At 50.3% G+C, this 13,142-nt stretch overlaps 1 protein-coding gene across 1 annotated transcript in view; it reads right to left on the minus strand.

The window, feature by feature from the left end:
* Nucleotides 1–12,625, minus strand: part of LOC132766785 (receptor-type tyrosine-protein phosphatase epsilon-like) — a 31,732-nt gene extending 19,107 nt beyond the window's left edge. Inside the window, 10 exon segments of the mRNA XM_067464868.1 lie at nucleotides 57–93; nucleotides 1,545–1,615; nucleotides 1,823–1,910; nucleotides 4,753–4,910; nucleotides 6,783–6,865; nucleotides 7,251–7,353; nucleotides 7,731–7,824; nucleotides 9,020–9,156; nucleotides 9,159–9,274; nucleotides 12,387–12,625. Coding sequence (XP_067320969.1) covers nucleotides 57–93; nucleotides 1,545–1,615; nucleotides 1,823–1,910; nucleotides 4,753–4,910; nucleotides 6,783–6,865; nucleotides 7,251–7,353; nucleotides 7,731–7,824; nucleotides 9,020–9,156; nucleotides 9,159–9,274; nucleotides 12,387–12,625 — 1,126 coding nt within the window.
* Between the last annotated feature and the right edge of the window lie 517 nt (nucleotides 12,626–13,142).

A 13,142-nucleotide genomic window follows, 5' to 3' on the forward strand; every position in this document is an offset into this window, starting at 1 on the left:
TATGTTTTGAAAATGCTCAATAAAAACTTATTCAGAAAAGAAAAGAATGTTCTTACCTTGAGCCGCAATGAAGTGCTTGGGGGCCCGGTAGCCCTGCAAGAAGGAGGGGGCTGTTATTTATTTATTTATTTATTTGTTTGTTTATTTATTTATTTACTAGATCAGAATTTCATAGCTACACTGCATTTGGGAAAGCCTGCTCATATAGCCAGGTTTTAACTTTTTTTGCGAAACGTTAAGAGGGTGGGGGCTGATATAATGTCCCTGGGGAGGGCATTCTACAACCGAGGGGCCACCGCTGAGAAGGCCCTATCCCTTGTCCCCGCCAATCGAGCCTGTGAAGATGGCAGGACCGAGAGCAGGGCTTCCCCAGAAGATCTTAAATTCCTAGAGGGTTTGTAAGGAGAGATATGTTCGGAGAGGTAAGCAGGGCCAGAACCGTTTAGGGCTTTATAGGCTAAAGCCAGCACTTTGAATTGTGCCCGGTAGCAAACTGGCAGCCAGTGGAGCTGGCGCAGCAGAGGAGTGGTATGCTCCCTGAGTGCCGCTCCTGTTAGCATCCTGGCTGCCAATCGTTGGACCATTTGAAGCTTCCGAGCAGTCTTCAAAGGCAACCCCACGTAGAGAGCGTTGCAGTAGTCTATATGGGATGTAACCAGAGCGTGGACTACCGTGGCCAGATCAGACTTCCCAAGGTACGGGCGCAGCTGGCGCACAAGTATTAATTGTGCAAATGCTCCCCTGGTCACCGCCGAAACCTGGGGCTCCAGGCTCAGCGATGAGTCCAGGGTCACTCCCAAGCTGCAAACCTGCGCCTTCAAGGGGAGTGCGACCCCTTCCATCCAGCACAGGCTTGCCCTGTTCGGCCTTGCGACTGACCAGTAGGACCTCTGTCTTGTCTGGATTCAGTTTCAATTTGTTCGCCCTCATCCAGACTGTCACAGCGGCCAGGCACCGGTTCAGGACTTCGACGGCCTCCTTAGTAGCAGGTGGGAAGGAGTGACAGAGTTGGACGTCATCTGCGTACAGGTGACACCGCACCCCGAAACTCCAGATGATCTCCCCCAGCGGCTTCATGTAGATGTTAAACAACATGGGAGACAGAATAGAACCCTTCGGGACCCCACAAGACAATGGTTGTGAGGCAGAAACCGGATTAAAAGTGGATTCATTCTCTAGTGTGATGGTTCCCATAGAGTATGTTTATAGTCGTGCTCAGTCATACTCTGTTTAGAAATGAAACGCATGATTTTCCTACCTTCATTACACTCTTAAATCTATCCTACCGCCTGTTAGGAATGGTGGGAGTTGCAGTCCAAAACACCTGGAAGGAGGGCCCAAGTTTGCCCAGGCCTGCTCTAGTGTGATCAGGCTGAAAGTGGGGTCAAGCTGCATTCCTTCTCCAGTGTAGATGCGCCCAAGGTCCTGACCCTGAACACCCTCCAAATGGGATGCAATGCCTTGCCAAGACCCACTCGTCACACACTATGAAGGACCCTCCCCAAATGCTGCCCACCAGGTTTCACCCCCCAAAACCAACTCACATCGATGTAGCTGGCGTTGATGTAGTCGGCTTTGCCATCGCTGGTCTGGAGCACCACGCGGGACCCATCGTCTGCAATGGAAGGGCCGGAGAAAGAGGTGGAGGGGAGCATTCGGGCCCCCAAAATGACCCTTTGATCTCAACCCAGACCTCTCTGGGTTGAAAGCGCTTTGCAAAAAACCCCACCCCCTGGGCAAGACCCCCCCCCCTCTCTCTCCACGGCTCACAGAAGAAGGGGAGGGGGACACATGGGAGACATGGTTCCAAGGAGGGTCTCACATGGCAGGATGCTCTTGTATCGGTTCTTGGGCAGGTTCTGGGGCTCCTTCCCGGCCAGGCAGGGGTGCAGCAGCCCGGAGACCAGCTTCTGTGGGGAAGGAGCAAAGAGGGAAGAGGGTGAGCCAGCCAATGGCTTTTTGGATCAGGTCTCATTGTGTTATGGCCGACGGGGGTGAGAATACCAAGAGCGATCCTTTGTTAGAGGCAGAAAAGTATGTTTTATTTTCAGCTGAGACCCTGGCGTGGAACCCCCTCCAAAAGCAAAGCAGAGTGAGGAGAAAGGCATTGACTTTCCCTTTTAGACATCTTCAAATGCAGGCAAACAAAGAAACATGCTTCTACATACATAACATCATCACTACGTCACCTTAAGAATTATATAATGTCAAATTATATATTTCTACATGCAAGGGGCATGTCTCCATAATTTTTCTAGAGCAGCTTACAGCAATAGAGATACTAGGATTCAGCTTACACAGATCCATCAAGGGGTCTCCTTTTGACCTGTCAGGAGGGAGGGAGACCCCTTACTTTTAGAAGTAAGAACAGGTATGGCCTGTACTAAGCTGGACCAGGCCTCTGGAATGCATAGCTGGGAACAGGGAGCATACAACTCCCTTGCTGCACCAGCTCCACTGGCTGCCAATTAGCTTCCGAGCACAATTTAACCTATAAATCCCTATACGGTTCTGGCCCAGTTTACCTGTGCAAATGTATTCTCCCTTATGAACCATCAAGACAATCCAGTCCAACCCCCTACCAAGAAGCAGGAATATTGCATTCAAATCACCCTGAAATCATCTTTCAGGCTGGGACATGAAAAAGCTCCCAATTCTCACATCTATAGAAAAGAATAAGAGAAATGGATAATGTGTGATTCCTGATCTTCCGGTGGGGCCCTGCTCTCGGTCCCACCACCTTCGCAAGCGCGTTTGGTGGGAGCGAGAGATGGGGCCTTCTCTCTGGTGGCCCCTCGGCTATGGAACTCTCTCCCGAGCGAGATTAGATCTGCCCCCTCCCTCTTGTCCTTCAGGAGGCCAGTGAAGTCCTGGATATGGAACGAAGCATTCCCAGAATAATGGCTGAGACCGGTCAAAGACCAAAGTGAGTGACTGAGTTGAACATGATTTTACCTTGGCAATTTGGTATCTATGTGTTTTATCTATATGTATTTTAATCTTGTATTGTTGTATGATGTTTTAACTTGTATTCGTAGCATCGAATCCTTGCTGTAAGCTGGTCTGAGTCCCTCTACGGAGGAGAGAAGGTCGGGATATAAAAGTTTTAAGTAAATAAATAAATACCTGTCCAAACGTATTCTCCCCTATGAACCATCTAGGTCAGCGGTTCTCAACCTGGGGGTCGCGACCCCCAAGGGGGTCATTTGGTCATTTCGGAGGGGTCATGAGGCTGCCTCCTTTGCCCCCCCCAAGTTTTTGGCCCCACCCCCCAAGGCTTTGCATGAGGCCAGGCCTAGCGTGAAGGAGCCCTCACCTGCCTCACGCTCTCGCTGGCCAGCAAGAGTACGGACCAGGCGAGGGCTCATTCATGCGAGGCTTGACCTGGCACAAAGCCTCCCTCGCCTACTTTGCACTCAGGAAAATAATTTTATGGTTGGGGGTCACCACAACATATTTAGGGGTCACAGTATTAGAAAGGTTGAGAACCATTGATCTAGGTTGTTAAGATTGTCTGAAGGGGCCCTGCTCTCAATCCCACCGGCCTCTCAGGTGTGTCTGGTGGGGACGAGGGACAGGGCCTTCTCGGTGGTGGCCCCTCGACTCTGGAACTCTCTCCCACTGGAGATCAGAACTGCCCCCTCCATTCTGTCGTTCAGAAAACGGGTGAAAACCTGGTTATGGGGTTTGGCTTTCGACGAGTGAATCAATATTTCTGTGATCGGATAGATGACGATGAAGGATGGACAACGAATTCACTATGACGACTGACCATTGTTATTATGGGATTGCATTTTGCTGTTTTAACGTTTTAATTGAATATGTTATATGATGTTTTTAATGATTGTTTTGTGATTTTATTGTTGGAAACCGGCCCGAGTCCCCCGATAGAGGGGAGAAGACTGGTATTCAAAATTGCTAAATAAATAAATATAGATAGATAGATATAGATAGTAGGGCTGGGCGGTTTCATTTCGTTAATTCGTAATTCGTTAAAAATTCGTTATTTTTTTGATAATGAAGTGATAACGAACCATTCTGGAGCAACTTAAAAACGAAACTAATTTTTAAATGCTTCGGATTCGTTATGTATTTGTTTCGTTATCGTTTTGAGGTCGTTTCGTTATTATTTCCGCATGTCTGGGGCAAGTTTTATAGTTGTTTTTTGTTTAATTAGTGAAAAAAAATTATAAATATCACACCAACAGTCAACAACAGAGGGAGAGGGAAGCTTCAGAAGTTCCCCCTGTCCCATTTGGAGGTTTTTTAGCGTATTGCGTGTCCGCCATTAACGAATTGATTCGTTATTGTTTCGAAATTATTTCGTTAATATTTCGTAATTTTTTTAACATTTACGAAATTTCGTAAATATCGAACTTTTTAAAAGAAAAATTTCAGAATTCTTTTAAATATTGAAACGCAAAAAAACCCCCAAAAACGAATCGATTTTAGAAACAAATTTTTCCATTGTTACCCAGGCCTAATAGATAGATAACAGCCCCCCCCTTCTCCTCCCCCTTTCAACACAGATCTCCTTCAGCATCCTTTTGTCCTGTCAACTTGGCTTCCTAATAGAGAGAGAACCTGATTTTTCTACTTTTCAGTGCTTCTAAAGCTCATACAATATATGTATAAATATTTACATTTCCAATATGTCCACATCAACTGGGCCTGTAAAGCAAGCCAGGCAACAGCAACAGCAGCAGAACAACCCTGGGAACCCCCAACCCCCCCCCCCCCGTGACCCCAGACCTGGAACTCCATGTCCCGCCCGGCTGCCGGCCTCTCGGCACCCTCGTCTTCCCCTTCGGCGTCCCTGTTTGCCGCGGCCTCCATCTCGGCCCGCTTGTGCCTCTTCAGCACCTCCGGCAGCTCCGGCACCGGGATCCGGGTGTGCAGCTTGCTTGCCCCTGGGCAGAGAAGGAGGGGAGGGGAGGGTGGGTCAGGCCTGGCTGGGCAGGGGTCCCTGGGGGTCCTATTAGCAGGCAGCAAGCTGAGCATGAGCCAAGAGTGTGATGCAGCAGCTCAAAAGGCCATTGCAATTCTAGGCTGCACCAAGAGAAGGCGAGAATGGCAGCCCTGCTCTGTGTTCCATTTTGCTCAGACACTTGGTGCATCAGAAAAGATGGATCAGTTAAAAAAATCCATGCTGAATCAAAGCAACGATGCAGCTGGACACACACAGGCACCTTGCCCTGTATTACGGGTCTGGTCACTCTGCATAGCTTGACCGTTACTTCGTCCTTTATCCCCTTTCCTTTCCACAGGTGGGTTTCATGAGGTGGTCTACCTGTGTCTCCTTCTCTGTCATAGAATCATAGAATCAAAGAGTTGGAAGAGACCTCATGGGCCATCCAGTCCAGCCCCATTCTGCCAAGAAGCAGGAATATTGCATTCAAATCACCCCTGACAGATGGCCATCCAGCCTCTGCTTAAAAGCTTCCAAAGAAGGAGCCTCCACCACACTCCCTCCGGGGCAGAGAGTTCCACTGCTGAACGGCTCTCACAGGAAGTTCTTCCTAATGTTCAGATGGAATCTCCTCTCTTGTAGTTTGAAGAGAGGCATCAACAACAGTATATAAACATGCTGCACTGTTAACTTCACAGCGACAACAAACAATATGGTGCAAAAAGTTTTGTTGTATTATATTATTGTTTATGTTATACAAATGGTATTTTTGTTGTATGCATTTCATTCAGGAACCCATTTCTATTATAGTACCTTCCTCTGGCATCCCCAGCCTTGGCTCCTTTTCCTATCATACGGTCTATGTGTGTGAATATGTGTATGTGTCTGTCTGTATGTATGCGCGCGCACATGCACACACATGTATATATGTGTAAAAGGTTTCCCCTGACATTAAGTCCAGTCATGACCAACACTGGTGCTCATCTCCATTTCTAAGCTAAAGAGTCAGTGTTGTCCATAGACGCCTCCAAGGTCATGTGGCCAGCATGACTGCACGGAGCACCGTCACCTTCCCAGCAGAGCGGTACCTATTGATCTACTCGCATTTCATGTTTCCAAACTGCTACATTGGCAGAAGCTGAGCCTAACAGCAGAAGCTTGATGATGGACTTACTTGAGAGCCTAAAGCTATTGCCCAGCCATTTGGCAAATATTCTTAATCCAGTCAACTAGACATTTCTTCATTGTTTCCCTATTGCCTGCCTCCCTTCCATCTCATTGGCTGAGCAGCCAAAAGCAGGGCTAGGGCCCTCATTGGATCTCCTCCTGGCTTGCTGATGTCACAGCCAATCATAACAAAGCCAGCTTGGGGGGCGGGGGGGGGGGGGGGCATGGGAACTTTTGAATCTAAAGGTTATATGTATATTGTATTTCTCTGCCCAGTGGGTTATGTCGATTTTGTTGGCAGGCTACTGCAATCGTCATCCTTTCCGGCTGGAATGAAATAAAACCTCGGTGGCTTTCTCTTCAACTTGGTGAGACTTATTCTGGAATACTGTCTTCTTTTCTCACCAGGCAACCCACCGTGGCTTGGGTCTCTCTATCCACAGTCACTCTAAACTGCTCGACAACAAGCTCACCCTGCTCCTGGATTCAACCCACCAGCTTTTCAGTCAGTAAGGTCAGCAGGTCACCAGAGGGACTGTATATATGTGTATGAGCAGCAAAAGCAGCATCACAACATAGTTGACAGCTGTCACGTGATGCTCTGCCCCTTCCCAGCCCTGCCCCATTGCCTTATGCATCCTGCCAAGCCCCAATACTCCTTCTAGGGTTGAGAGGGGGTCAGGAACGCGGTCTACCCGAGGCCCACCTGCGCGCTGCCGCTGCAATGGGACGGCCCCTTGGCTCCTGGGCGCCTCCATCTTGGTCTGCTTCTTCTTCTTCCTCTTCTTCCTGCAGAAGGTGGGAAGCAGTGTTGGACACAAAATGGGTGAGTAAAGGCACAGATATGCAATGCCTTCCAATGAAGCCCACTCCAAGAGGTGGACGTGGTAGCTTTGGCAGGGTGGCATCCCAGGAGACATGGACCCAAATGCGTAAACAAAGACACTGTGGCCTGTGTTGTGGGCTTAGGTTGCAGCATAGCAAGGAGAGGCAGGGGGAAAGGAGGCTGGAATAGGTGACCCCAGGGAGAGCCCACCCGCCCCCCCCCCTCAGCCCACCACAATGGGCATAAGAAGGCAGGGGACTCTCTCAGGGGGCTTCTATGTAGGTTAGGGTCCTGGGCTGAGTGACCTTGGGAGCCCCCCTCCACTAGCCCTTGCCCCCCATTACAGACCTGGCCATCAGGAGCCCCAGAAGCAGCAGCAAGGCCAGGGCCAAAGCCAGCAGGAGGCAGGTCAGCAGGAGGGACAAAGACAGCAGTTCACTTCCTTCTTCGGCTGGCTGGACACGTCCTGAAAGGGAAGGCGGGGATCAGAAGAATGGGGAGGGGGTCCTCCTGTGGGACCCTGGAACACAGCAGGGAAGGTGGGCATCATCTGGATCAGAGAGATCAGGAAAGCCCCTTCACTAGAAATGTTAGAAAAGGACCTTAAAACCTGGCTGTTCCGCTATGCCTTTGGCAAGTAGGTACACAACACGACACTATTGTGGAACTGTGACTTTGCTATTACTAGAAAGTTTGTGTTGACGTTGCTGTCCCCCCTCCCCCCCATGAACTCTGCTGCGCAAAAGTAAAGTTGCTTTTCTTCTACTTGTGTTGAATATACAAAGGACTATTCTTCTTGCCGGTCTACACGCATCATCTCACCGTAACACTCCCCATCCCTCACCCCTCCATCCACATAGAGTCCTGTGCTGCAGCGCTTACCCATAGAGAAGTCAGAGGCAATGCAGCTGGACGTCTCCTCCTGCAGAAATGGCAATTGGGGGGGGGGGGGAGAGATGATCAGTCCTATGGCCTCCCTTCCCTTGGCCCTCCCTCCCACTGACTTCTGACCCTGTCCAGGCAGGGATTTATTTGTTTATTTATTTATTTTTATTTACTATCTTTGTATACCACCTTTTTCAGCCCATGGGCGACTCCAGAAGGCCTGAGCCAAAGGCCTCCCCCCCCCCCACACCCACCTTGGCCCTTCAAGACTGGAAAAGGGGGTCCCAAGCAGCCCTGCACCGCCCCCTCCTTCAAGCAAAACAAAGAGAACCCCAGCACCCCCTCCAACCTGGGATACCCTCTCCCCATAAGTAGAGGGCCACCAATCCTGGAAAGGAAAAGGAGTCAAGGGGGGAGAGAAATTGGACCCTTTGGCAATACACACACACACCTATTTTGGGAGGGGGTCTACCCCAAGCTGTTCTCAGAGTCTAATCAAAAAGGAGGGGCCTCTGGGCATGCACAGAAATCCTTCGAATCTATGGAACCATCACAACAAGCCCCTGCCCCCAGGTGAGGAGAGCTCTTCACATTCAGACGCCACAAGGTGCAGGTCAGTTTGCTAAGGAGTCCAAAGTTGCTTTCCCAGAGTCATTGTTGATTCCCATGAGAGTCCCAATGTCAAAAAGTAGTTCATTGATGCTGCAAGAAGTCTGGCCAGGAATAACCCTGCTTTCACAAGAGCACCCCCCCCCCCCCCCGGCAAGGAAGGAAGTCCTATGAGCCAGCACTGGGACCAAGTGATCCTCCTCCTCTTCTTCCTCATCCGCTACCCCTTAGGGCACATCTATGCTGACCATTTAATGAAGTCTCAAACCAGTGTTGAAGAAAGTGCTCTTGCCGTGCAGATGAGTATAGACGGAGGAAATCCTGAAAGCAACTGGAGGCCCCGATGGTGAAGACACAACCACAAAGAAAAGCCATGCTTACTAAGGACTTTCGTTGGCATACATTCATAGGAACTTGTTGTCTAGTTGCCACAGACTGAAGCTGGCTTGGGACTGCATTGAATGGCCAGTGCAGATGGGCCTTAGTCATGAGAAAGCAGGCCAAACCCTTCCGGTTCCACTACTGAAGGCTCCCACGGAGTGACCGAGTGACCATGCAAAGCTGTTGGAGGAAGGAAGGGCTTCCCTGCGCTCAGTGGGTCAGAGAGGAGGGGGTAGTCCTACCTGGTTCCAGCGGCTGACCACTCGGAGGAGGATGGTGTAATTCCTGCCCTCGCGCAGAGGGGCGTTGAGGAGGCCATGCTGGTCACTCCCATCTCCGACCACAAAGTCCATCGGCCTCGTCAGGTTGGAAGCTGGATCACGGCAGCAGCATAGGTCTGGTTGTCCGAGTGGTCAAAAGGCTGGAGCTGCAGGGAGGGGCAGGCGCTGGCGTTGGGGGCCGGCCCCGGGTAGGGGGACACAAAGAGCTGGTACTCCCTGCAAGGAGAAGGGGAGCAGGTGGGGTCACGCTGGGAAATGCAGGACATGCCCCAGAGGACGGGGTCAGGATCCAAAGGGACCTTCACAGGGAGAGAACTGATTGGCCAAGACCCACCAAATGCATCTCAACAGGGAGAAATGCACAGTAGGACGCTTTGGCAGTCTAAAGCAAAAGGCACAGCGATGGCATGGACTGAAAGAAGTCCGTTGAAAGAGACCAAGGAGTCTGAGTAGATGACACGCTGAACATGAGCCAACTGCAGATCCCAATGTCCATGGTTCATTGTTCCTCAAAGCTCACCAGGACGTCAAGTGGGTCATGGGGTGTCTGTGCCCACGTTTGGTCCTGGTACCTACACCTGCTTCCACAGACCACTGCAACCCCCACTAATGATGGACGTGGACCAAACTTTGGACAAGGACTCTCCCATGATGTCCAGAGAAGGGCCACCTAAATGGTCAAAGGTTGGGAAGCCATGTCTTTGGGGAGGGGTGTTGAGCCTGGAGAGAAGAAGGCTGAGAGAGAGAAGGGGGCATGGGCACCATGTTTACATGCTCGAAGGAGGAGGAGGAGGAGGAGGAGGAGGTGAAATGGCAGGGAATAGGTTTTGAGGAAAGGAGAGATAATACCAAGAGACATCCTTTCTGGAGATAAGAAAAGTACGGCTTTATTTCCAGCTGGGGCCTGGTGTGGAGTCATCTCACAAAAGCACCAGAGCAAATGGAATAGGCGCGGACTGTGGCTTTTATAGTTTCCAGGTTCAAGCAAACAAAGAACATGCTACAACATACAATCATCATCATCCCTACATCATCTTGGCGTCACAGAAATATCAGGTTCTAACTTCCACATGCAAAAAGCATGTCTCTGTGTCTTGCTGTATTTCTAGGAGCAGCTTACATCCATCCAAGGGGCCCACTCTGACCTGTCAGAGGTGCTCCTTAGTACCAGTCCGTTGCTCCTAGTATGGGCTTCTCAGACAGGCTTATCTCTCTTCTGGAATGTAGAGATAACATGCCCCCCTTCCTCTTGGCTGTGCCTGGGATATAGCCTGCTTCTCAGCTTGGGTTTCTTTCTATACACAGAAAGAGCCTGATTTTTCTATACATTTAAGTACATATGATTTTTATGCATAAATCGATCAATAAATATCTATTTTTCCAATATCTCCTCATCAGAGGAAGAGTGGTGATGTCAGGCACCAACCCTCCCCTCATAATTAAGGGATAGGGACTTATAGTTCTGCAAAGGGCAAGGGCACCAGACTACACAACAAGGGTTAAGTCTTGGCCACATTGCCAAGGCACTGACAACAACAAGGACCCACGAGGCTTTTTTGGGAAATGGCTGGATCTTGGGGCTTCTGCCCTTTTGTGAGAGATCTAGTTCGCCAAGGGCCGGACAATGGATTCTGTTGCTGCCTGACCCAGCGCTCACAACTGGGTTCCTGTTTCCTTTTTTTGTGACTCTCTGACTTATGCACTGGACTATTTATCATATCCATGACCACGAACTCTCTATTGGTGCCTGACTTGAGATACTGACAGCCTCCGTTTCCGCGGATCCTTTTCAAAGTTTATGAAGCCTCCAGTTTGTGCCATAATAAAGATCAAATATTGTAATAAACTCTATGGGGTGGGATGGGGTTCCCCTTATGAACTATGTATAAGAAAATGCCATATATGTAACCCTTATGGATTCCCCTTGTACCCTTGCCCTCTCGACCCTTGCCCCACAAAATACTGTGACCAGGAACTGCCTGAGGGAGAGTCTCTACATCTCCCAAGACTCACCCTTGATTAATTCACCCTGCATGGAACCATAGCCATAATGAGTCCCCCCTCGGGGGTGAGAAGGGCGGGGTATAAGTAACTGCAATAAATAAATAAATAAATAATGGACCCTCCACATTCTCTGAGCATGTCTGATGGGATCAGGGGACTTATGGACGCTCGGAATAAAAAGATTGTATTTGCATAAGGCATCGTTGATCCCCCCTGAGGTCCGATGCCGAAATAGTCATTCATATCCCCCCCCCCCAGAGCTGCATCAGCTGGAGACATTTTTCCTTTGTTTCGCTGAGCACATGGCATTCCTTTGTCTGCAGATTCCTTTCCCAGATTCCTTTGTGCTCCCTCATCCCGCCCCCATTTCTCCTGATTGGCTGTCGCCACCATGTGACAGAGGTCTCCCCATTGGATCCTACCGACCACTGGAGCTTCCTGATTGGTACAGAGGCACCAGGGGCGGGAGGGCTGCTTCCAGGTGTCCGCCCATCACCCAATCACAGCGGGGAACATCAGAGGAGCCGGGACAGAAGGGTTGAACTCTGGGTTTTCAAAAATTGTATAAATATGCCTGCATCACTGTACCCCGGCATGCTTGCAGTGGAATGATTCCTGCAATGCATCTGATTTCAGCTGAATCACAAATAAACTTCGGTTGCTGGAAACTTCTTCCACCTTGATGAGGCATTATTATTTGTAATATTTTGAGATTGGCTTCGCTGGCCTCACCATGGTTCAAGGGCCCTTTTGCGCGGTCCTCGGGTTCCTCTCTCTTGAGGAGACCCCACTAAAGGCAGCTCGATATCAGTGGGAGGGGGTGTTTTGCAGTGCCCCAGAGATTCGGAAGCCATGGCGCCACAGATTCAAATGGCAAGACAAAAAAATGAGGAAGAAGCTCCTGACAGTGTTATTTGGCCAAGAAATATGCTGCCCAAGAGTCCAGGGGAGTCTCCTTCTCGGGGTGCCTTGAATCAGTGGCTGGAGTGCTTGGGTGGTGTGTCCCTGCATAGCAGGAGCCTGGGCTGGGTGGCACTTGGGGTCCTTCCTGATTCTAGGACCCTGACACCAAACAGGGAAAGCAAATTGGGATGCCAGATCCATGCTCAGCCATCTGCGGAGGAAATGGCCCACAGAGTGGCCACTCGGTCGCTATAACCTTCAATGGAATGGAATGGGATGCAGGGGTTTGGCATTGGGCAAAGAGCCTCCCCACCTCCAATGCAGGACTGGCGCTTATCCGTGGGATCTTGGCCCCAGGTTGCATTGAGGCATCAACGCTTGAGTGCTCTTCTCCCAAACTCTCCTCTCTCTTCCTGCTCACCTGATGGGTCCATGGAGGTCTGGGAGGGGCTCCAGGTGCAAGAAGACCGTCCCGTCTGAGGCTGAGATGTTGTGCACCTCCAAGGTCCTGGCGCCAGGTGGAATGAATGGCTCTGTAGGGGTCAGGGAAACTGAGGTCAGTGAGAATGCATGGCCACCAGCACAAAACGTCCCAAGGTACGCACCCCTCACCCCCAATGTCCACACAACTGGTGCAATCAGGTCAACAGCTGGAGTCATCTCACAGGCAGAAGAAAGGGAGGCAAAGGGAGTGTGCCAAATCCTGGAGACCCACCCCCCTTCCGCCACCACCACCACCAACACACACACACACACACACAATTTCAGCCACATTGGGGCTTTGGCAACAGGGGCAGAACTTAGAATGGGGACTTCTTTTGGAGTACAGTTCCCACAATCCCTAGGAAGCATGGACAGTGGACTGGGAGTTGTGTGAATGAAGCACAGGCTGCTGCTGCTGGGCCTGTCGTGGGACCTCACAAAAGGAAAGGAAACAAGGAAACAAGGAAGGAAGGAAGGAAGGAAGGAAGGAATCATAGAATCCTAGAATCAAAGAGTTGGAAGAGACCTCATGGGCCATCCAGTCCAACCCTATTCTGCCAAGAAGCAGGAATATTGCATTCAAATCACCCTGACAGATGGCCATCCAGCCTCTGTTTCAAAGCTTCCAAAGAAGGAGGCCTCCACCACACTCCCTCCAGGGCAGAGAGTTCCACTGCTGAACGGCTCTCCAGTA

This window comes from Anolis sagrei, chromosome 2, assembly GCF_037176765.1.
Source record: "Anolis sagrei isolate rAnoSag1 chromosome 2, rAnoSag1.mat, whole genome shotgun sequence".
In the NCBI taxonomy this organism is placed as follows: Eukaryota; Metazoa; Chordata; class Lepidosauria; order Squamata; family Dactyloidae; genus Anolis; species Anolis sagrei.